This window comes from Triturus cristatus, chromosome 1_2, assembly GCF_964204655.1.
Source record: "Triturus cristatus chromosome 1_2, aTriCri1.1, whole genome shotgun sequence".
Taxonomy (NCBI): Eukaryota; Metazoa; Chordata; class Amphibia; order Caudata; family Salamandridae; genus Triturus; species Triturus cristatus.
The window spans coordinates 948,847,113-948,873,322 of record NC_140580.1 but is presented as its reverse complement, the minus strand read 5'-3'; the positions used below and the strand labels follow the sequence as shown (position 1 = coordinate 948,873,322).

Below are 26,210 nucleotides of genomic sequence, written 5' to 3'. Positions count from 1 at the left end.
AGGAAAAACAGTGGATAAAATCAGGATGTGCCCCACGCGAGGTAGACAAGGTTTGGGTTTATCATGATGGAAGACCAGTAATGCCTGATAGCATGATCTCTACCATGGCACGGATGTACCATGGACAGGCACATGTAGGCAGGGGTGCCATGATTAGACTTTTCAAACAGACCTGGTATAATGCCACGTTCCGGCTTGTAGCTGAGAGCCTTTGTCAAAGATGCCTTATATGTCAGCAATATAATCCAGGAAGGAAAACAGTGGTGAGTTTGGGAACAATAGGATGGGAGGGAGGTCCTTTCACTAGAATACCGATTGATTTCATTGAAATGCCCCCATGTAATCGGCTAAAATATGTTCTAGTAGTTGTTTGTCTGTTTTCACGTTGGGTGGAAGCGTACCCGACTAGAAGGAGTGATGGGGTTACAGTAGCGAAACTCCTATTGAGAGAATTAATTCCTAGATTTGGTTTTCCAGTAATGATTGAATCAGATAGAGGAAAGCATTTTCAGAATGAAATTATAAAATTGATTTGTGAAGCATTGAATGTACAACAGAAACTACATTGTGTCTATCGTCCAGTGGCTTCTGGAGTAGTGGAACAGATGACTGGCACCATTAAAAGCAGATTGGGAAAAATGTGTTTGGCCACAGGTTTAAAATGGCCAGATGTCTTGCCTCTAGTGCTCATGACTATTAGGTCGATTCCTGATAGGAACACTGGCCTGAGCCCCCATGAAATTGTTATGGGTAGAGCAATGAGACATGTTTTCATTCCTGTCAACAAACTACTGCCTTTATCTGATGACTTCGTTTTGGATTATTGTAAGGGGTTGGCTGATTCCATTCATTCTGTGTTTCATCAGGTTGGACCGGATGCAACCACCCTTGAAAAGAAGCCAGCTCATGATTTGAGTCCTGGAGATTGGTTGCGGGTCAATGTGCATAGAAGGAGAAATTGTCTGGTCCCACGTTGGGGTAAACCACGTCAAGTGGTTCTAACAACGACGACTGCTGTGAAGTGTGCCAGGGTAAAGAATTGGATTCATGCTAGTCATACTCTTCGAATCCCTAGCCCTATAAATAGACCTGAGGAAGAGTATTTGGAAGAGTCCGACACAAGTCCTGAGTCAGAATCAGAAGAAACAAGAACGAGACAAAACTCAAGAGCGGGAGAATCGGAGTTGAGCCAAGTTGCGGAGCCAGAGAATATACCATTAAGGAGACGACTGGAAATTTCTGATACTAGCTCCGAATCAGACACTGAACAGGTGGGAATACAAGAAAAGATAAAAGAAAACATTGAGGAAACTGAACAAGAAATCCTTGATAAAGAAGTACCACGTGCAAGCACAAGAGAAATTCCGCCTGAGGTCATAGAATTAGAAGGTGAGGAATTAGATACAGAGAGTGAGGGTAAGATTGTTGCGGAAGACCCCCGAGGAGGTGTAGGGACAACACACATCCAGGTAGAAAAAGGGACAGTTAGTCAGCAGGAAGATTGCGTGGAAGAAACACGAGGAGGGAAAACAGTAGGTAGTGAACCTGAGGTCTCGAGAGTAAAGTCCAAAGAAGGTAAAAGTCGAACTGATACAGAGTCTGAAGAAAGTGAAGGAGAAGGCCAAGGAGGACAAATCTTAAGGAAAAGAGCTTGGAAAACCGAGCAAGGTGAGAAGGGAAACAGGTTGAAAAGACCGTCGAAAGAGGAAATTTGGCCAAATAAAATAGAGATTGAGATACTGACAGACGAGAGTAAGATCTTCTAACGCTGGACAAGTGAATTAAGTGTCTAGTCAAGAGAAATCAGAAAACAATGATCAGGCACACTTGAAGAGAGAGAAGAGAATCAAGAAACCCAATCAGAAATACAAGTCACCGGAATGGATGTATGTGGCACTTCCTGATATACAAGAGGAAGCAGACAGCCAAGGAAGTCTAGGAGTGACTGTACCGGAAGTGGTTGAAGAAGAAGAAGATTCGGAAATCCTGAGAGTTATCTTATCTGATATCAGAGAAGAGACGGATGATCAGGAAGTTCTGAACCGAGATTTTGAAAACCAAAACAAAGATGATCAAATGCCAGATTGAAGTGACAAAGAAAGATGCAGAAAATTTAAAATACTGGACGAGACACATAACCGAAAGAACCAAGTAGGCACTTGAAGCCTTGGGTTTTGACAAAATTAAGTTGTGAATAAAAGAGGCTAAGTCAAAAGACACTGATCATTTCCGAAGTGGCAAACACAGAAGGTAGAAAACCTACATGTGGGTTTCTCCGAAGATGGTGCAAGGTGTGTTGTTGTTGTTGTACAGGATTACTAATGCTTCTATGGATTATATTAGCAATAACAATTTTGTTTAAAGTGACATTCGAAAGGGTAGAGAACCACACTAAGAATAAGACTAATAGAGAAGAGGTTTATGATACTCACGCGACTAAACTGGTAGATAGAACAGATTTCCATAAGGATAGGTCTATAACTGATTTTTCTAATAATGTTTTTTCAAAGTTACTGTATGAATATATAAAGACTATGGACGTTAGAGATTGCTATGTTTGTATGCAGTTACCTGCATCGGTGTCCGAGGGTGTCACCTATCATCACCTTCTTTTGACATATGGAATAGCATGTAGTGTATTAGCAAGCTTGTTCTATAAAACAGGGAAATTAGAATATTATTATACTAATGTAGATAATGTTTTCTCGCAGGTACCTGTAGTTCCTGAACTAAATAAGGTGATTCCTGGTAGAACTTTAGGTGAATTTTTCTTAGAAACTAGAGAATTAACTTTAGAAGAAGTATTTAAGAACAATCTTACTTGTAGTCTGAGAAAAGAAGAGAAGACTTTGTTGGACATGGTAGAAGAGAGGAGAATTAAAATTCAAAGAAAGGTATCTGGGGAAAAGATGGAAACAACATTCTGGGATGCTGAGAAGGAAAACCATTTAAAGGGAGAAACAAATCCTGCAATGGCTTTGGATTGGCCTCAGAGAGGGAAATTGTGCATCAGTAGAGATAACACTGTTTATGATAATTATTTTGTAGGTGCAAGTGAATGCCATGATGAATATAAGATCATGGGAGGATGTGGATTTAAAGGAGGAAATAATCCGGTATTCCCTGGAATATATTACATCTGTGGGAACAGGGCTTATTATAGGTTACCGGACCATTGGTATGGTACATGCTACCTAGGCCTGGTCTTCCCAAAAATATTTCATGTGGGAAGTGGAGAGGATGGTTTGCACGAAATAGGTAGACAACTAACACGTAGAAGGAGGGAAAGTTGGTCAGAAATTGTAGGGGATATCTTTGGAGCACTGATACCAGCCGTTGGAATATCTCTGAATGCACATAAAATTAGAAAATTGTCTACAGTTGTGGATCGCTTATCGACAAGCGCAGCTGGAGGGTTCTTAATGGTAAAACCGAAATGGTTGCCATGAGAGCCATTATTATGCAAAATCGACTTGCCCTTGATATTATTTTAGCGAACGAGGGAGGAGTCTGTGGAATGCTGAAGGTACAACATTGCTGTACTTACATTCCTGACGAGAGCCAAAATTTAAAGAAATATATTAAGAATAAACTGATTTGCATGAGAAAATTGTTCCATTGGAGGTTGAAAGTGTTTGGGAAAGGCTTGGTAAAGGTTTTTCTACTTTAAAGGATTTATTAACAAAATTAGGTAGTTCATTGTAGGTAAAATACTAATGCCAGTGACTTGTGTGGTAATACTTATACTGATCTTGAGATTAGGATGTGTATGTATAAAAAGAAGAAAATTACAAAATAGAATAAAAAGAGAAGTTGTGAAAAGAAAGGAGAAGGAGATTAGAGAAAGAGACGTAGGTGATATAGAACTAGAAGAATGGAAAGAAAACATGTACAAGAAAACAAGAGATGATGAGATGGGAGAGACTATGATGTAACGTAACCAAGTGTGAAGGAACTGAGTAATCATTTCCACAAAAATTTATGACATTTAGTGGGATTTGTGGTGATGTTAAAAATCACCAAAGGGGGGATTGATGGAGCAGGTAAAGCAAAAATGTGTATACCTTCTCTATTTTTGCATGAAATTAATTATGTAATCATTCTAAATATTAATTCGTACTAATTGTTTGGAGTGTTATAATTAACCAACTCTTGCACCTTAATAAACACAAGATACACGCAGGACTAAAATGCTAATTGCATGGCTAATAATTAAATGATTAACTATGGTACGCAAACTAATTGTAGGATGTGTTGAAATAGAGATTTGCATGATTTATGTTGCTTTGTGATGGTTTGTGCTTTCAATGTTGCAGAATGGTGAGTATTATTGCTTTAAATGTTGCTACAAGCTAGGAAAATACTAATATATATTGGGATTAGTGTGGGTTTAACATTAGAATCTTTATTTCCATATATTAATTACCGTTATGTTTGTTTTGCTTAAGTTGGCATTCGGGCCTACTAGGTCGCAGTACTTAAAATGGAGTTTGGAAGTGGCCACCGTCATGGGAGCGCGATGCCTACTGCGCAGACTCGGATGGCTCTGAAGATCTCCAAGCGAAAGATGAAATGTTCCTTGTCAAGGATAGGAACGTGGAGGACTGCCAAGACCCAACTAGTGTGAATAACTGAGAGGACAATAACGACCTGTACACGAAGGTTTACATGTCATTACTTCGGAACTTTCCCCTGTGAAACTACGAAAAGAATGCAATTGGGAATATGTCATGCCCGGTCTCATGGGAAACAGGCAAACCTGGGAATATTGAAAAGTATTACAAAATTCAGAGGATTTAGCCAATCCGAACACTTCTACTCCTAAAATTGTTACCCATTGTCCTAAAGGTTAAGGAGAAAAGAGTCTAAAATGTGGGGGTTTAGAAGAGTGTACAATCTTCTTTCCTTATTGCTGTTAGGCTGTTGGTGTGAAGAGTCGATTTGCTGGATTGTTAGTTCGTTGGTGCGATCGCCTGCTCCTTGGCTAAATTGTGGGGACTGCGTTGTGCAGAGGGAGATTTCCTGGACTTACCTGAGTTTCTCTTTGAATGTATAAGGACGATTCCATCTGAAGGGATTTTGATTTGTGCTGTGGGTTGACGGGTTCTTCCGGAAATGGTCGCCAATATCCAAATTTAGGTAAATATAAATGTTCTGTACATTTGTGTTCAAGATTAAAGGTTGGAAATCACTTAATACAAATCTGATTTGAACTGTAATTCTGAATATGCTAACAGAGTGAATTAATTAGATAAACTAAACATTGATTAATAAGACATGAGTTTGTGATTCTTTAATAAGGTATTGAAAAGTTAACCGAAAGGTTCCGAAGCTTTAAATGTGTTTTAGCTGGTTCTAAATCACCATCAACCAGTCCAACTAATTGGTCCATCGACCAAGTGGTGGAGTGCCTTGATGTTAAAGTTAGGATTCTATAGGTACTGATGTATATAATGTATATAATGTAAAGAATTTTCTCCCGATAGGTAACAAGGTACCCGCACATGTCCAGCACTTCTTTTCCTCCTGTGTGCAGACTCGAGTGAGACGTGTGAGTGTTGGTGTTATGGGCCCCACCAATGAATGCGTGAATGAATGAGTAAGTGTGGTGACGGGTCTGTGACGCAGGGAGTTTATGTAAATTTGCCCTTTTCCGCTGGAGCAATAAAAAAACACAAGTCTACGTCCTTATAAATGACTGTCGATGCCCATCACTTGCAATCAGTCATTGGCAGATGAGCTGGTACAATAATTGTAACCAGTATCTGTTTTAATTTGTACAACTTGAAGTGTCCTGCGAGACACGTTCTAGTGTCCCGCAGGAAGTTGCACTTCCAGCCACTCCCTTGAGGGCTGGTCACACTGCACCCCACACGCATCCATCACGGGCGTCACGAGTGACGTGGCCCCGTCAATAAAAGAGCCCGAGTGCACGTGCTCGTGGCCAGTTACTGATGTACATACCCTGGTGTCTGTGTCAATCTTGTATAGGGTGTTGGGCCGGAGGCCCAACACCACATTGGCGACGAGGCGGGTAGCTGACCCCGCATGCCCGTTTTTCCTCACCCCATGAGGAGGTAATGAGCCGCCGCCGTGACAGTGGTGTAGGTCGAGCTTGGCATCGCGACGCGTCCCTGCATTGAAGGACGATGGCACAGAGACTGGCTGTCTCCCTCTCACATCGCCTGGCAAATGGAGGAGTGGACGAGCACCCCTGCAGCGGCAGCATGAACGCCAAGGAAAGCGCGAGTCCCCCCATCATGCCCGTGGTATGGCCGCCGCCACACTCAAGCAATCGCCGCCACAAGTAAGGAACTTTGCGATCCGCACTGCATGGCGCCCGAGAGTGGACCTGCCACCCCCGGGCCGATTGCACTCCCTGCTTCCGCAGCTTACAAGGAAAGGGAGGCGCCGCAGTGACAATAGGGTGCACACCCCTGGTTACGGCCCGCAGCCACAGACGGCACCGGCGCAGGGCACGATGAGGCCCGGCCTGCGAATGTAACGTGCGCGGCCTGCACTTGCCCCACAGCACACTACGGCACAATCTTTCACAACGGCTGGTACCGAAAGGAGGGTAGAGAGTGCCCCCAAGCCCCTCCGTCTATGACGCTGCAGCAACCGCACTGGCGCGGAGCTGCGACCAAGACACGTGTGTGCAGAAGCACGGAGGCTGTCACCCGCCAGCTTCACCAGGAAGGAAGAAAACTGATGCTGAACTGATGTGAAACCTGCACCGATGTGAGCCGAGGCGCAAAGAAGCATACTGCCGCGGGACCCGTGGTTGAGGCACCTCCGTTGCTGCCAGCAAACCGCCCAACCGCACCGCCCCACTGCGCCCCCCTAGCTTCCTCCAGCGCTCAACATGGTCCGGAGGTAGGCGCGTGGCCGTGAGTTCAGCTTGCCAGCAAGCGTCTAGGCCTAGCGCCAGATGCCACCACCAAGCAGCCCCAAGCCACAGCAACAGACTGAGAGAAGCGTGGCAAACCTAGGGGGCTTCAGGAAGTAGCCGCCAGCAAAATCCAGCCAGCAGCACCGGTCCGTGTAGCCTGCCTTCGAGAGGAGAAGCTGCTGCAGTACACGGCACGAGCACGGCCACGCCATCTAGTGGCCGAATGTAGCACAGCACCACGAGTCCCTTCAGCTGTGCCTGTAGCTGCAGAAAGACGGAACGAATCTTACCCCACGATAGCTCAACGCGCTGCACTGACCCTGCCCACACGGCCTGCAAGGACTACACCCAACAGCGCCACCCAGCTGCCCTCTTCACTATACTGACACCCTCGCCGCGAAGTGGTTAACTGGTAAAGAGAAGGACAGAGACATGGAACCATGATGGGGCGCTACACAGGCTGCACCCTTACAGCACATGATACCTGTCAGCCCTCGCTCCTGCCACCGATACAATCAGGATCACATCACTCGGGCACACGAAGCAAAGACAGGCCGGAGCTGCACTGCACAGCCCTGGTGGCCATCGGACGCCACTACAGGAAGGCCGATGACCATTTGATGCACACGCTGGCGTTAGCAAGTTCATAATGCAACCCCATGACCTTGCCAGAAGCGACTCGTGCAGAGTGACCTACACCAAGGCCTGTGACGCCAACACTCACAGCCCCTGGTAGAAAAGAGCTGCTGTGACGTGGTCTACAAGAAACGACTGCTGTGGCATCCTAATAAACATTCCCGCAGAGAACACAACAGGTTTGCCGTCTAGCAAGCAGGGAGTGACAGCCTCCGCCTCAAGGGAAAACCAAGACAGCTACAAGTGCACAGGATGCTCCCCTGGGGCCTGCCACAGCCACAAGATACTCTGCTGCTACGACCACACCTAGTCATAAACGAGAAAACCCACCAACTCACACCCCAGAAGGGAACCGAGATCACCGCAGGCTGAGGGAACAGGGCACGCCAAGCCCCAGAAGACGACACCCTATAGAAGATACAAGAAAGCTCGCCAACAGTAGAGTACCCAACTCCACATCAACTAACAGGTGTGAACAGGGATGTCTACAGCTCTAAACTGCCCTCGCGCAAGGGAACTGATAGTGCAAACCACAAGCCCCGTCGTCACAAGGAGAAGGCTAGCTGTAAGCTGCATCCCCTCAAGAAACTGTCCCCGTTGGCTGCATCCCCTCAAGAAACTGTCCCCGTCGACAGTGCAAGAAAGGACTGGTGCAGAGCACGCACCACACGTGGTTGCCCAACACCACCAACAAGGCAGAGGTTGCATCACCCGCCTATACTGATGAACAAGCCAACCACACCACAGGCACACCAGTGCCAGAAGGGAACGCCCAAGGCGAAGACGGATCGCACATGGTCTGAAGCACGCAGAAGACCACACCAGTGAATCCGACTACACGGGCGGGCGCCCGGGAGATAGAAGCATCTCCGCAACGAAACACAGCTGAATGCAGCACAGAGAGCGACCACGTCCCCACTGCACCAGCGAAGCCCCGCAGTGGGCCGAAAGCAACAAGGTCCTCCTCAATACTGCCTCAAGATGGAGTCGGCGGTGACCCGCAACAGGCAAGAGAGGAGTTGCACCCGCAGCGGCCCGAAAGCGTCACAGTGTCCGTGACACAGTGTCCTCCTCAACACAGCCTCAAGATGGAGTCAGCGGCGACCCACGACAGGCAAGAGAGGAGTCACACACTCCACGTGGCGGCCGCCACAGCAACAGGCGCTCCAACGCCAGCGACACGCGACTGGACGTCACGTCGCCCAGCAAGCAAGGAGCGCGCCGGGGTGAAGGCAGAAGCCGGCGCAATGACAGCGTCGCCTCGAGGTCCAAGCGCAACGCCCTCGAAGAAAGAAGAGTGACAGCCTGTCACCCTGAACAACCGGAAGACACAGGTGGGCTGAACAGACCAGAAAAGGGAGAAGACCAAGGACTCACATCAAGCCGAGAGCTCACCCTGACACATCCGACAGCCACCAAGGCGGACCACCGCCCCTGGACACAGCCTCACAGGAGAACCGAATGTAAGCCGCAGCAGTCGCGAACCACGTCTCTCCACAACGCTTCCCCAGGTGAACGGCCACTCCCCAAGTGTCGGCAGTCCAAGTCAAGTGGCATCCCAGCTCCTGTCCGCAGATGCCACTAGTAAAGGTCTGCTCCGAGTGTCTGTCCTCACACCCCCTCAAGATGGAGTCGGCAGTGGCCCCAAGCCAGGCAAGAGAGGATCAACACACTCTACGTGTTAAACCGCCACGGACACTCAACATCAGCAAGGCGGATGCACGTGGCTGCCCAGGTCCATTCTGACACCCGAACTCTCTCAGCAAGCCACCACCACCTGTCATTCCGACTCACCACCTGGCTGGTAGCCATCACCACGCCAGCCATCAGCACATGCGTCAAACACCACTTCCCGAGTACTGATGGACTGGAGTCCGAAACCGTTGCCACACAAGCCGACTAAATGGAACCAGAAACCACCTGTGAACCTGACCTACACCGGAACGGCGGCAGCGAGTTCAGGTCTTGACCAACAATCATCCACCCGTGAGGGTTGTGCGTGCGACCAAGCAACGGCTCCTCGGCGGTCCTGCAGCTGCCACCAGATGGCACACAAGCAGCGGCTCCAGTGCAGCCTTCCTACAGTCCCGCAGCAACCCCGACGACGGGCCTCCCCAGGCGGGAGAGCAAGGAGAGACATTGCCCCACCGACATCATACCGGTCACCTCCAAGTAGTTCAACAGGGAAAGTTGCTCCAGCAACACTCCCGTGAAATCTCACTTGAGACTCCATCCATGGTCACGACGCAGCATACTAAAAGAACTGTTAGAACTCACCACAGACCATCACCGACGTCAGCAAAAGGGAAGCCATACAAGACATGTCATTGACAGCGAACTGTCGGTATGCAGCGGACGTCTCCAAGCCAGCAGTCGGGGCCTGAGTACTTCAGGTTAAAGTACGGGTGTCTGCTAAAGAAGGTCCTGCTGCTAGCCAAGTTCACCAGCCCATGTCTGAGGTCGTCCTGCCACCTGACTCGAGAAGCTGATGGACCCTGTGGTACTTCGGTAACTGTTTGTTTTCTTCCCCACAGGTTGGACTGACACTTTGTTTGTCCTTCAATAAAGTTGGGGAGGAATGTAGTGTCCTGCGAGACACGTTCTAGTGTCCCGCAGGAAGTTGCACTTCCAGCCACTCCCTTGAGGGCTGGTCACACTGCACCCCACACCCATCCATCACGGGCGTCACGAGTGACGTGGCCCCGTCAATAAACGAGCCCGAGTGCACGTGCTCGTGGCCAGTTACTGATGTACATACCCTGGTGTCTGTGTCAATCTTGTATAGGGTGTTGGGCCGGAGGCCCAACACCACACAACTCAGCAATAAAATAATAAATAAAGAATGAAAATGAACCTGAAACAAGCATTTGGAATACAATAGGTATCGCATTTGCGAGAGTTTAAGCTATTAGCATTGTAAATGGCAATGCCTTTTATTTATGTTTTAAAAACCAACACATAAATAAAAGGCATTGTCATTTACAATACCAATAGCTCAAACTCGGGTAAATGTGAAACCTATTGCATTGCAAATGCTTTTTTGTTTGGGTCATAGGTGGGTGTGCCAGCTTTTGGAGCAAGTATTGAAAGAGGGGACAGACTACACTAAACAAAAGCACACTGAGTGAAGCTGTAAGGTGGCCATGTTCGACATGCGCCTCTTTACTATGGTTGTAACACAAACTCAGTCGAAAGACGCTACAGAAATTCCAAAGGTTGCCGATCTAGAAATAAGGATACTAAAAATCCATGCAAGATCAAAATAATTACAGAAATCGGGCGTTTTTTAATTGTTCTAACTCTTGAGAATAATAAGCAGATTAATTACAAAGAAGACAATATGTAATACAACCGTTTACTAATCAACAATATCAGATAAATGAATAGCTTCGATATTCCCGTCTCCTCTTCCAGCACGTTTGGCGTGGCCAGTTCTTCGACAGCAGCCCCCGCATATTGCAATGATTGCAGATCACAAAAATAACTGACATTTCCGGGCTGCAGCGCTACTGGCTGACACGCAGATAAACAATTACACAATGGCGGCCATATACTACCATTGGTTACAATAGCCATTTTAGTACAGGTAGTCGCGCAAAAAATAAAAAAGACCGTGAACTCGTAGCACGATTGGCTGGTAACGCAGAGCCGTGCATTTGATTGGCTGCAGTTACATTGACCCGTCCCACCAGTAACCAAATTGCAGTTGATTGAATGAGATTGGCGTCGCTCATGCGTGCTTTCATGTGTATGTGCATTTGATTTGGTAAAGTGCCTGTCGGTCAGCGCCTCTCTTTCGTCGTTGGCTGCAGCAAAAAGTGCAAAGTCGCCGTAGGGCGGGCTTCACCACTGTCACTCGGAGGAATGCCTGTGACAGGGAGCCGGCTTGGGCCCGGGCACTGTAGCCGAGTCCGTGTGAGGAGGGAGGTCCGCGGGGATTGAGGCTCAGCATGCAGCTGTCACAAGCACAGGGCTGCCTGCTACTGTGTGCTCTTCTTATTGGCGGGAGTGCTGCTTCTCCTACCCCCGGGTTGTCTACCGGCCCATCGCCACCTCCAGGCACACCGGCCTCCTCCTGGGCTCCTGATCTGTCGCCGGCTCCTGATCTATCTCCACGGCCAAGGACCCTGAGCTCTACCCTTTCCACGGATCCGGTAGGACCTCCAATAACACCGGCCCCTTCAGGAGTTCCTGTCCCGGAGGCCACAGACACGACCCCCGGCGGATCGGCCCCTGGACTACCTCATGGGAGTGAGGTCTCTTTGCTGACCCCCACGGCGCCCCTGGCCCCAACCGTAGCCTCGGATCCGCACATCATTTCCTCACCAACAGTCGAAGCCGCCCAGACTTTCCCAGAGGGTCGTGGCGTAACTCCTTCCTTCATACCTACTCACAGCAGCTCTTTAGGCCCTCACACAGTGTCCTCAGAGGACCCTCAAGCAGAGAGACCGGCAACTGAGAGACCCGGTGAGTAGAAACCAAGGTGCTGCGGATGGTGCCAGAGCATATACTGGGCGAGGAGTCAGATGGGTTAATCCTGAGGTTCATGTCGCCTTGGGATGTATGTCTCTGGCCATCACTAATGAACATTCCGGTACTGGAAATCGATATCGCTTATCCCCTCTCCCCCCCCCCCCCCACACACACACACTGTGTGTATGTGTAAATCTAGTTACAAAATATCTCCAAATAACTTGTGTTATAAACTGGCGTACTGTTTGTTTCATATTCTCGAAATATCTCAATTTTGCCTTTGCCCCCTCCTCCAGCTGTGGCTGCGTCTAATTGACATGATGCTCAGATAATATAACGTGCATTTGTAAAGCACACAGTCACGCCGTTGAGCATCCAGGTCCTCAATAACGGATAGTTATTGTTGTCCAACGCAGTGGTTATTATTTTATCGACCTCGAGGGATAAAAAAGTGTCAGTGGAACGTCTTAGATTTGAAAATGTGACCTTGAGGTCAAACAGACTCCTGAAGTGGATGTTTTAGTCCGCTGAGCCTCTTGATTTGGCTCGGCAGTTTCTTCCACAGCGTACAACAGTGCCACGCATGGTGCACGCAGTTTTGCACTTACTGCCTCAAAATAGAGCACCGTGCTCCAGCTAATCTCCAGGCTCCTGCAGAAAGATTCTAGATAGACTCCAGATGCTGTCTGAGTAATGGTATTGTTAGCAGTTAACACAGCATGTTTCTATGTTGCATATGTGGAAAATGTTACCACACTTTTCCTCTTTCTCTTGTACTTGTGACATAGCAGGCCTTTAAAAATCATAACATTTTACTAGACCTGTAGGTCTAGTGACTTAAATAATCTACTTGACCTATTTGTAGTGCTCTTGACTCGTAAACTAGTTTCAAATGATGTGATTGTGGGCAAACAATTTAATTAATTGTGCTGCCATTTTCTTCATTATCTCATATGAGAGAACATTCAAATGTGCATGCTCAGTATATCTGCTGTACAAAAAGCTCTTTTGTTTGATCTAATAGACTACACTTTCATTTATATAATACAAATCTAACCACACATAGGACACACATGACCCCTGACTTGCCTCTTAGTTCATTAACAGCATTTTTATCAGGGCGGGGGCAAGAATGTTTCTCAAATCAAGTTTAAAAACTATCCTTTTTAATAAATCATAAAATGGTAGCACACTGTCATTTGTAATCGGCAGATTTTACATTGAAATGGCCACAAACTTTCCCACCGACATGCAGCTTCACTGATAACACTATATAGTGTACAAACAATAATATTTGGAAATAGATTTTCTTCAAATATATGTCACTTGCACCTCACCAAGTTAAAGTGTTTTGGTTTTCTCTTATTTAACTCTTTGTTTGCATTACACTACTTATTTGCAAAAAAATTGCTTTTGTAATTCCTGATCTATTTTGAAATATTTGTAATATTAATTTACAGGCTATTTATTTAAATGTTGTTTTAGAGAAAAATAACTGACCTCTTCAGACAGCTCACTTCACAAAAACCTCTCACTCTATCAAGAAAGAGAAAAATAAACCTAATTTTTCAAGCAGCAATTAGTTAAAAGACAAACTGAAATGTTACTTCTTTCCTTGAATAGAAAAGAAATCTGGTCCTCGAGAATAACGGGCGCAGAGTGAAGTGGGAGCTAATAGCTTCCCACCCAGTGAAGATATCTAAGCTATATGCGCAGGCAGTCCCCCTACTAGAAAAGGTTGAGGCGCTTATGACGAAAGGCACCACCGAGGACGTACATCTGCAATTGGGCCAGTTACATGCTGCCCTTGCTAAATCACTCTCTGAATCCCTAACTAAAAAAGTAACTAGGCCTATTGGAAAATCAGCTGGCCCCCTTTGGTACAACGGGGCTTGCCGTAAGGCAAAAACCGATCTCATTATTTCAATTAAAGAAGGAAAGGGCAGTGCGGAAATCAGGGCAAGGCGACTAGCCCATAAGCTTTTGATCTCTAATGCAAAATGCGAGTGGGAACATGATAAATGGATCAAACTTACCAATTCCCTGGCCTGTGCGGACTCGCGCAAGTTTTGGCGCTGTGTCAATACAGGCTCGGAGGAATTGATATCCGCCATAGAACCTAACATTTCAGCTAAGGCATGGCAGGACCATTTTCAGTCCCTTTATAAATTGCCTGAGGATGACAGGGTAAATCCGAGCCAACCCCACTGCCCTGTTGGGATAGGCGAGCTGTTCACAACCAAGGAGGTGCGCGCAGCTGTCATTGGCTTGGATGGGTTGCCGGGCGATTTATTTAAGCAGGAACCAGACGTCTGGTCGCCTTATCTCGCGATTCTCTTCAATGCCATCCTGGGAGGCATGGCTATGCCAGGTACTTGGCTGGGTGCAGAGATCGTCCCAATCTTTAAAAAGGGTTCGCCTCTGCTCCCCGCCAACTACAGACCTATTATCTGTATAGATATGCCACAGAAGATCTTTGGCAGACTCATACTAAATCGCCTCCCAGGATTGGATTGAGGATACCGCGATCATGAGTCCATACCAAGCGGGGTTCCGAAGAGGCATTTCTACCACCGACCAAATCTTCCGTTTGAATCTTCTATACTGGAAGACGGTGCTGATCGAGGGCGGCACCCTTTATACGGTTTTTGTGGACCTGCGTGCCGCCTTCGATTTGGTGCCTAGGGACAAATTATGGGCGGTGTTAACGGAACTCGAGGTTCCCGCAGACATACTCTCAATTCTGAGAAGATTGCACCAGGGAAATTTCGCCAAGGTAAGATACGGCAGAGGAGGTAGTCTCTCGGACGCTTTCCCCGTTGACAGGGGGGTCAGACAGGGCTGTATCCTTGCTCCGACCCTTTTCTGCCTCTTTGTCAACGGGGTTATAAAACATCCTAGCGCCCTGAGTAACATCGACGCCCCCAAGCTGGATGGCAGCAGGGTCCCTGCAATTATGTTTGCGGATGATACCCTGCTGCTCTCCAAATCTCCTATGGGCTTACAACGGGTGCTGGACGGGTTCGAGTTTTTGTGCGGACCGCGGTTTGGAGATCAATGCTGCCAAAACCAAGTATATGGTCTTCAATCCGCCCCCCACAACGCGTGTGAGCCCCTCTATAGGGACCTGCAGATTAGAGAGGGTCTACACCTTTGAATATTTGGGAATAGTTATCAACCAATCCATGACTTGGGATTCCCATAAAATAAAGGCAAACATGAAATTGTCCCAGATGGTGGGTGGAATTGCTAGGATGACCAAAGGACTGACCTACAGGCCCTTTGGTCCACGCATACAAATTTACAAAGTTCAGGCCAGAGGGGCCGTCACTTATGGAGCAGAAATATGGGGCCATACATCAACGCAGAAGCTCCAGGTAACGGAGAATAAGTTTCTGAGACAGTTGGCAGCCCTGCCGGTAAGCACACCTCTTTTGCCACTTAGATTAGATCTGGGGCTAAGACCAATCTCAGAGGAGCTGGGCCTCAAACCCCTTACATTTTGGTGCAAAATATGGTCCTCGCCAGAACTTTCCAATTACAGAGCGGAGCTGTCAGAGATTTTGCGCCTCTACAAAAACACGCAAATTCCATGGCTAAGTTACATAAAGCATATCTGTGAGTTATTGGGCAGACCAGACCTGTGGCGTGACCCAGAGTCGGCATGCCCCAGGGTCTCACGCAAACTTATCGCGAAGGCATATTATGAGCATAATTTACGAGTTGCCATCATGAGTGTGCGGGAGGGGTCCCAAATCGCCCACTTTTTGGCCTTTAAAGACTCGTACCACCTAGAGCAGATCTTTAATGATATGGACCCGCCACTTACAAGGAAGCTCTACATGCAATGGTGCTACCCTCCCCTCAGGGCGTATACGGCTCTTTGGGCACACTCGGATCACACAGCTCTTTGCATGTTATATTTTTCTGTCCAGCGTACCATAGAGCAAGGATTTATTGGCTCCCCCCTCTCCTTAGAAACCTGGGCTTTAGACAGCATTTCCCAGCTTTCAGAATACTGAAAACAGATCTATCGGCTCCAATTGTATTTGCAGTTGCCAAATTTTTATCACCAGTGTGGTTTACTCGCATGCATTGTCTTAAACTATTCCAGTAGAGCGAATTACCTTGATGATTTCAGTACAATTGTGTTGTGTTAAATTCGTAACTGAAAATAATGCTATTTTATACTGTCATGATTTTATTGTATTTTTTGTACTCTTTTATGGTCCGAGTGACCGAAATAAAGACTGATGATGATGATGATGAAAAGAAATCTGTGAAGATAAAAACAAGATTTAATGGCATCTTTATTGCTCATTCACTTTTTGAATGAACAGAAAACCTGTTCCTTTCAAGCTTGAGTTTACTCGCCAGACTAGTAGGTGCTAAAAATATCTTGACCTGATACCATTTTACTAGCGATTGCGAGTAGATTTTTCAAGGCCTAGAAATTATTTCCCTTCCTTATGTGTGGTTTGATCAAGAGAACACTCTTCTACCCATCTGCTCCAAACTTTTGCCTTAGTATGCGAAAGCATGTTTAAGTGCCCGCTGACTTTAGGCAAGTTATTGTTTTCCTAACATTTTGCCAGAAGCAAAGCAGAAGTCTCTTAATGACTGCATATTTTCTGCAACTGTTTGAGCCAGAAAGCAAACATTGGGGACAGTTCATGTTCCAGCAGGTCTTGTCTCTTTTCTAAGAACAGCTGTCTTCAGGATTCCATCTATATTTCTTTATATTACGCGATCACTTTCTCTTTTCTCTTGTTTCTAACTTCTCCATTTTTTTCAGAGCTTCCTAATTCTCTGATGAATTGGAGAGGGGCAGTGGGGACAGAGCTTGATAAGCACTGAGATGGCCTCTTCCTTGCAAGCTCACCATGGCTCCCTTTCTGATGCAACACTCAGTCTCCAAGGAGTGAGACAGGAACCTGATTTTACTGTGCCTCAATGTACTTGGGTCGTAGCCGAGTCAGCCCTTTCCCCATGTGGTTGAAGCATATTCCGGGTTTGCTTAGGCTGCAGACGTTTTCATCATGTATGGTCCTTTAGGATTTGGCAAGATAAAGGCAGGGCTGCTGTCAGACGGGATGTTTTGTGATATATGGTGACATGCACATGTCCTCACCAGTGAAACTGCTGCCAAGTGAGTTCTTTGGAACTGTTGCAGTTGAGAGTGGGGGGGAATCTGAGAAGGATTGGAGCGACTTACTCATCCCATCCCAATGGTGGGATGATGCCCCCCTTGGAGGACAAATAGCTAGAGTCTTCTGGGGGGCATAGAGAGTGGTGAAGTTGACCAACTGATGGCACAACTGCCACGTGTCCAAAATTTGGTGTTTTAGTGCCGGTCTGGATGCGATGTCGAGAAGAATAAGCAGAGCACTACATAAGGCAAGCAGGACTTCTTTATGCCAAATTCTGTGACTGATGCAGGGGCATGCAGTGTTTACAGTGAGGTTGGTGAATCAGTGTCCCAGTACTTACACAGACCGACATTTACTAATGTCGGCTGCTTGATATGCAGAACTCTCATATACATATTGAAGCCAAAATATTCTCTGGAGAAGGACAATGGCCTTGGTGAACAAATGAAAGTTAAGACAGCACAACTGGTGTAGCTCAGAGTATTGGAGATGGATAGTGACAAAACTGTGGCTTGACAAGATGATAATTTAGAACGATGCACTATCTTAGCTCAGAGCTCGTGCTCGGACCTGCATTGATGTGAAGGTAAAGGATCTAATTTAGAGTTCGGTTGATGGGTTTCTCTTTCACAAATTTGATGGGTATTCCATCGCCGTATTAAAAGTGCATTATATCCAATGTTGCTTGTAATCCAGCGGATGGAATATCCATCACAGTTTTGATGGCGTCCGATGTCCGCCAAACTCTAAATGTGTTCCACAGTCTCTTGAAAACTGAGGAAAAGACTCATTTCCTAGACTTAAGCCCATTATTTCTATTGTACCAATTCCACTATATAATTCACTCTCATCTATAACGAAAGGCCTTATTACAGTGTGCAGATGGTTCTCCCTCACAAATGTGACGAATGTCCTGTCTGCCTTGTTACAGGTGCCATAGGATAAAATGCACTTGTAATAAGACGAAAGGGATATCACGTTTGTGATGGGAGTAGCCCATCTGCAAAATTCTAAACCAGGACTTAAGTTTTTTAAGTGCTATGGCCGTGTGCCGCTGTAGTGCTAGTCTGCCAGTCTCTTGAAAGCAAATGTGACTGCCTCTTGCTCAGTCTGTCTCTACCCATTTATCCTCTATTCTTCCAAATAAGGGATTCCAAACTGTCCGCAGATCCCACAAAAGACCAGCCATCATCATCCAGGCACCTCAACCGACTGAAATTTGTCTGGTCTATCAGGGCTGAAAGCCCTGAATCTCTTCCTTCATGTTATTATACTTAGTTTTATAGTATCAAAACCTGTACTTGTAAGTGACTGTAGGAAATGGAAAACTTGTATCTGTGAACGCGCATAACTTTCCTCGTAGCATTAACTACCCAGAGAGATGTTTTTATGCTAACCAAATTGCTTAAAATATATTTAATATCATAGTTTTTGAAACATTAGAGTAAAAATTATTTTTAACTTGTTACAGATATTGCGGAACTGTTAAAGAGTTTAGTGATTCCACAAGCACGCATCAACCATAATCTGTTCCCCACTCTTCCTCTCAAAAACGAATTTAGGTTGTTGCCACATTTCCCATTTATTCAAGAACGTTCCCATGGAATGTAATTCGTTGGTCTCAAAACAGTCCATTGTTCTTTCCTATAAAAACCCCTTCTTCCGCACTGGCCGCATCCTACTCACTCCCACTGTGGTGTAATGGCACTGAATATGCCTTTTCAGTCTTGGAACCTTTCCGCCTCGCGGGTGGGGTTGAACTGAGCTGTAAGTGACTTTGGAAGACTTCTTAACTCTGCTCTGTTTTTCAAGTTTGATTGTGGTCTCCAAACTTCGCCAGCATTCATTGAGCCCTGTACTGCCTTTTAAACTTCAGTTTTTTTTATTGCCGAATGAAGAGGAATGTAAATTGATATGGCTAATAAAATTGAATGCAATCTCCAAACTTGCATGATGAACGATTGTGCATGTGAAAAATACAGCCAGTGTGAGAGAATTCATTTTCAGTTATGAAACAATACAGGGAAATTCATTAATGGCAAGGACATCTTCTCTCGATAAAACGCATACATGTTCTAAAAATAATGCTCATTATTTAACAGGCTGGCAGGTGAGGAAAACCACACCTCATACACATAAACACTCATTAACTGGGGAGTGGATTAGCTATAGATAACCAAATCCAAACGTGTTACGTAATGAGTTTCGGTGTTCGACACATAGGCTTGGAAATATGCGCCTTGAAGTGATTGTTCATTACTTTGTCATCTCACCCCTTTGGGCACTGTTGCCATTGTTGGGTCTGAGGATTAACGTTCGTCGTTTGAAAGGGTATACATGAAGTGCTAAACCTTTCTGTAGCATTCATAAGATGGATATTCTTGTAGCCTCTAGGATTGATTTTTTTTTTTTTTTTTTAAACTTGGTACTCCGGAGAAAGGCATGCGGTTCTTAGGATATTATCTCATGTTGTATTCCTTGCTTTATCAACACTAGGAGAATATCGAAAATTTAAAGAAGCAGTCTTAGCCCGTTAAGCAATATATTTGGCACCTTACACATATTTTGCCCCGTTTTCTTTATGATATCCCCACTTCAAGTTTATACTTTGTCTGCAAACTAGATAAAGGAATTTATCTAGTTAACGGCTAGGATATATAATTTAAAAAAAATCATATTATTTTGCTGCACCACTCTTTTCAGCTTTCATCCATATTTTTTCTGAAGCATAGTTCTTCTCGTTAAAGACTAATTCAAGTAAGCAAAATACATAATTATGTGGAACTCCAAATTGGTTATGTGTTGGCGAAATCAACGCAATATTTTCAGTAGTTTAGTTTCAAAGGTTTAACTATTGCCCATTTTCTTGAAGGTGAATAATCCAGTAGCTACTTGTTTTATTTACTGTCCCCAAAGGGAGTTCAGAAGCCTGACTACTTTTGTCAAAACAAACCTCTTTCCTAGGTTGTAAATTAGTTTGTTGCTTACATTCGAAAGACTGGGTTAGAACGGTTTGTGGTGTGAATATTTTTAAGTTGAGCGTGCAAAAATATTTCTTTATATTTGTCAATAACATCCCTTTGTTCGTGTGTGTGTGTGTGTGTGTTTTTTCTTTAACCCCTTCGGTGCTCATGACGGAATGGTTCCGTCATGACCCACGGTTGAGCTGTGCTCATGACGGAACCATTCCGTCATGACCACGCCCGCGCAAGATTCCGTCAGCACAGCGGCGGAATCTGCGCAGCATCGAAGGGGTTAAAAAAAAATAAAAATTCTATTTATGCAGAGGGTTTGCTTGGTCCAAATAGACGATTGTGTTAATAAACTTCAATGTTATAAAATGAACTACAGTTTTTCATACATTTATAATATGCAATAGAATAAAATCAGTAAATTGAGGATGGTTTGTCTTAATTGGAAACCTTGATGTGAGGTTTTTTGCCTCTTCCTAAAAGACTAAAGTTTGTAGTGGTCTACAGGTCCCAGAACCCAATCCAAGTGGACATTTGTATTTTTGTTCATCTAGGATACGGATAAGTCTTTTAGGTCCCTTAAAGAAATTGACACCTTCTCTTGTTATTCTGACACTAAGGGGTCCATTACGATGCAACGGAGCACGGGACCGACCGCCGATGTTGCAGCGGTCCCGCAATGCAAATTAGTGTGGCGGGCGCATTCTGGGCCTTTTACGTTGCAGGTGGATCTGCTGGCTGCAGCCCCGCCCGCAATGTAAAAGGACTGTGCACAGCATTGCCATGCACAACGTGGCAGGCACCACGTGGTGCCTGCCACATACTGCATTGCAATGAGAGGGGATACCATAGGTACCCCCCTTGTGCACCCCACCAACACCCTGGGGGCCCGCAACGGGCCCCCAACATCAAGGACCGCCTGCCTTTCCATGGCGGCATCGCCGCCATGGAAATGACAATTTCCGCTCACATCATAATATGAATGGCGGTGTCTTGCAGACCCCGCTGCCATATTGTGTCCCTTTTCCGCCCGATCGTCAAGTCGACCGGCGGAAAAGCGGCGGACGGTCTTCCCGTCCACCGTGGTGCCCCCCGCTCTTCTAGTATGGCGGGGGAAGAACCAGGGACATTTGGTGGTCGGATCGCCACCGCCGGCCCAGCGGTGGCGATCCGCCCACCATGGTAATAGGCCCCCAAGTATTAAAGCTTCTCTTTGAAAGAGTGGAACATCTGTAAAAGCGGGTAACATTGAAAATGCAGCGTAAAAGAAGATTAAGGTGTCTTAACTTATTAATACAGATTTAATTGTCTTTATTAAGCTAATGCATTGTTTTATTCAAATGGAAACTTGACATGGTTTGTAATGGAATCAAACTACTAAGTTTAGAATACGGAAAATGTCCTTGGTTTGTTGGTATTCTGGCCGAGAAAGTGCCCCCACCAATAAATATGTCTGCAGTGCTTCAGACCACTTCTCTGACACCATGGGCTATACAGAACGAGTTCTCTCTACATTAATAAGCCTCCTTATAAAAAATATTGATAAAATGTTTGCTTCCGAAAGTGCTTTTTCAGATCTGGCAGCCCATTTCTTATTGGTTCTGATGCTACTGTAGCTTCGTATCCAGTTGAAGTGAATATACATTTTTGTTGCCTGCTAAAATATGGGTATTAAAAGAATATGATTTGGTTAGAAAAAAGTTGTCTGGAGCCTAAAATGTAATTTTCTTAGTGTCTTTTTCTTCTTACCACTCTAAACAATGGGTTTTTGAGTTACTTATACAACTAAAGGAAGGCCTGCATTTTTCATGTTTTCTCTTGGATTAAATGCTACTAGTGCCTTATTGCAGTAATTCCAAATTATGCACAACTACTAAAGTGCCAAAGTTGCTGATGCCACTGAGAACCCAGGGGCACATATAGCGGGAAAAAAGAATCACAATATGCATGGCATGTGAAATTGGCTCCAACTCTGTCACATAGAACGTTTTAAACAAGCATTTGCAATGCAGTCGGTCTCTCCTTTGGGACCTTGTATGTATTTAGCTATGCAGCACATTGGCCTGGGTGCTGAAACATCTTGCTGGTTAAAAGGGAAGGAGCAACAATGATAGTCCTGGAAGACCTTTACGAAAGATACACAGGGAGTACGCAACACTGAAATGCAGATTGTGTGTCAGGGTGGCCTGGTGTGTCTCTTTCTTGATTTAAGACTGGAGTTTGACTTGCTGGTACATAAGTCACTCTGGCAAGCTGCCAGATTCAGGTTCAATTGAATGTGAGAATCTGCATGTTTGCGCACGTTGATTAAGCAAGAGTTGTAATGGCTGGCTTTCACAGCAAATGCACTGAAACAAAGGTGATTAAAAATAATATGGGCCCCTGTACCTTGTTCTGAAAGTTCGTTTTACAAGCCTAAAGTTCTGACATGTTCCATAGGGGAGATGTGGGATGCACATTCTAACGTGCGATACTTGGTGACAAAAGCATGCTACTTCCGAGTCCTTACACTCCATTTTCTGTGATCACCTAGCCATTCCTTTTCATAGGAAGGCAGCGTTTTTAAAACTCTGAGCTCTAGAAATATTTGAATTTCAAAGGAAAGTTGCCCTCATTTGGAGTTTTAGCGTAAGGTGCTTTACATTTTATTTATGTGGTAATTTCTCTTACTTTCCCCAACCTTTTGTGCTGCTGAGAATCAGAAAGAGTTTGCTGGTTGGTAGAAACGACATCTTTAAGTACGGTGTAGTTGTATTATATAGATTTTATAGTTTTATTTTATAGATTTGAATGCACAATATCGGGAAGGTTGAAAATCACTCTTGTGTCAACAGACGGATAATGTATATGTCAGTTGGTTAGTGAAATCTGAAAGTCGTAAGGGGTGACTGCTATAGTTCATGGAGTGATAAGCTGTTATTTATGTAGTATTGCCGCAATTTTCCTAGAGAGGCTTGTATAGTATAGCAAATTGAAGCATACTATTATTCCTATTCCAAATGCATAGTCAGATGTGATCTGTAAAGTGAGAGTTAACTAAAATGATGGATGTGCTTAACCCTACATCAGATGTGTGAAGTGGGGAAGATTTGTGAAGTATATTTTTCTACGTGGAAGGATGTTGCTGCAGCCACCAGGTTTGCCTCAAAACTGGACAAGCTGCATCGCAGAAGACTACTCTCATGTTAATTGTAACTGTTAAGAGTCTCAAACAAATAATGGACATTCCAAGCAGCGTTGATCAAATTGTTTTTAATTTTATTTACAATGTAACCATATTTGCATAAGATTGTGATCATTTCAATTGTTTTCTAGTTCTAATATTTCATTTCAATCTACAAATGAATTCTATTCTCAGGGGCTCAGTCCTACTTGGAACATCTCATTTCACCCATCTACAGTTAATCATTATAGATTGTTCTTCACTTGTACGCACACGAGTTGCCAAACAAAATTTCTTTATAAGAAAGGTCTAGCAGTGTAAGCTGCAGCCCTTTTGACAGTTCTGATTTGATTTAGACTCGCATTCTTGTGATTCCTATCTGATATTGATCCAAACGTATTGTGAGCAGGGTACCCTTCAATCTACAACTCGACCCTAAACAAGTCCTCCTCCTGACACAGGTGCCCTAGCTTGTCCCTTCCAGCAGGGCTGCCCTGTAGTGTTAATACGTCTGTCATATGCTTGTACTTTGGCGACACCTTTTCAACATTTATCTAGATCATATCAGCCCATATGTAAAGAGTATGGGTTTAAATTGATAGAGCAACAAACCACTTTCACTTTGTTTGTTCCATGCTAATTCGATAATTAACATATCGCCCCAGAAGGAGTATAAATGCAAGTGTGGAAAGAGTGTGTATGTGAAGTGCTTTTGGGATTCTCTTGCGTCACAAAGAAGATAGGTTATTTTTCTATGGAACTTAGTAAGCTGATTTTCTATGGAACTTAGTTAGCTGTTTAAGTGTTACTGTTTCAATCACTTTGGTCAAGAAATCAGCATTGGTAACAGGGTTTCTATGGATCTAAAAATGCCTTCTTAGGCGGCATTATACAGCACCTTTTAAACTACACCTGTAATGTGGTGTTCACAAATAGAGAAATAAATTGCCCTTGAGGGAGGGTCGGGCTTGCCTATAGGGCAATCTGACAGGGCTAGATGAGCTGGTCCGACAAGTCCGTGTTTGGGCCAGTTTTTTGCCTGTCTGTGGGCCTCGTTCATGATCTGCTGGACCGGTTCTTACAGTTTATTTTCCAGATATTAAAACAAACATTGCCTGCAGCAAGCTCAAAGCCTTCGATACCTTGAAAAACACTTGTACAGCGTGTCTTTACAAGTTTTACACTGCCCCAATTTGGAAACGTGCACGTTTGTTTCGCTATCTAATTCACTAATGAGGGGTCACTTTTATTTTAGTGTTTGGGCCTATTTTCTGTCCCAGTCCCGCCCTTCCTGCAGGGCGATTAGTCTTCAAATACGGGCAGGGCACATAATACTTACTTTTTGTGTTTTTTATTTTTTTTATTTTTTACAGTTTTGATAAACTTGACATTCTAAACTAACACTATTTTGGGAGCTAGTGCCCCTAATCCATTCTTATTCTTTTATTGAAAATTTTTTGAGTGCTCTCAGAACTCGCACATATGTTATTTGGCAAGCTAGACAAAAAGAACGATCCAACACAGATCTTGGTATGTGAGAAATTAATCTGAACTGTTAGAACAGATTGACATATTTTTGTTAATGACTTGCCCCGAAGCTAGTTTACACCATTTCATGATTTTTACCTAGGGTTAAGTAAAATAAATTACAATAATATAAACTCTTTAAGCATGTATGAGCAAGTGTAGCATGAATGGTGTTAATAGAATGAACCAAGCTGCTGGTTAGCTACATCTGTAACATAAAATAAGACCATGTCGTTGCTGTATTGTCAACACAAGTTTTAAAAAGATAGGCATTGAATGCAGAAATTGATGATGGGGTATCCTTAGCAGCAACAGATCCAGAAAAACTATGTCCTGGAAAAATCTGTGAATTGGAGCGGAGTGAGAAAAAAAAATTGATTTCTAGATTCTTTCTTTAAAGCTATTTTTATGTAACGCATAATCTAGTTTAGGTTGTTCACTTTGTCAGATGTCTATTTCCTCGCTGTATTGCTTAATGTAGTTTTGAAAATTGATCCAGTGAAATGGTAGATCAGAATTGTTCCAGCATTTCATGGTCCAGCATAGTGCAGAGATTTAATTTTTTAAAAATCTCTGCACTTACCTGCTTGAACATGCCAAAGGGTTGAATTTGCCCGTCTTGAAATATTTGAGATCATTAAATATAAGCAACTATCTCAAAATAAGTGGAAGAGTACAAAACCTCTACAGAAAAACCTTGTTATTAAGACTATTACACCAATACAGTTAGTTGATTGGACAAGTTATGACTGGGCTGCTTTATCCAATCAGGAAATTGAAGAGATGGGTAGGCTCTTTTAGGGTTCTTGTGGTTCCAAATAAAACTGGTAACTGCTCTTTCTAATGTTCAAATGAAAGCTGTTGTAATATGTACTAGGAGTGATCTAAAATAAAAAGTGAGTAAAGTAAACCTCTTATTAAATTGACATGACCAACGAGACATCGAAGACCTCCACAAGATTAATCAGAAGACACCATTTGCTTAGAAATTTCCAGGATTCCTGCCAAAATAGCCCCAAAATATTGCATATTTGTAGCAGAGATCTTGCGTCTCCATGCCTCCAACACTCAGCATTTGAGTTTTTGGTAGATTTACCTTGTAAACTGGCAGAGTGCCTAACCTCATTGCCACATGTTTTAATTATCTCTAAAGACTCATTCATCAAAGGTGTATACATTGCTCTTGGAAGGGAACCAGAGCTATTGAATTACAGAGTTGAACAATGAATGTTTCCATATAAACTGCATAAAGTGAGGGCGATATAGGGCACCCTCCCCAGGTTCCCCTTTATGTAGAAAAAGGGTACTAGCACAGTGTCATTCACATAAATAGAGGATCCGGTTGTATATAAGAGTTTGGTAAATGTATTTATCTGAAAGTAAATACCCATACGCAA

General features: G+C 44.4%; 1 protein-coding gene across 1 annotated transcript in view; it reads left to right on the top strand.

Annotated features, from left to right (window-relative positions):
• The first annotated feature begins 11,355 nt into the window (after positions 1–11,355).
• The window catches only part of MEGF9 (multiple EGF like domains 9), a 240,806-nt gene continuing 225,951 nt past the window's right edge, over positions 11,356–26,210 (top strand). Inside the window, exon 1 of the mRNA XM_085609973.1 lies at positions 11,356–11,995. Coding sequence (XP_085466099.1) covers positions 11,479–11,995 — 517 coding nt within the window. The 5' untranslated portion in view covers positions 11,356–11,478. The remainder of the gene's footprint in view (positions 11,996–26,210) is intronic.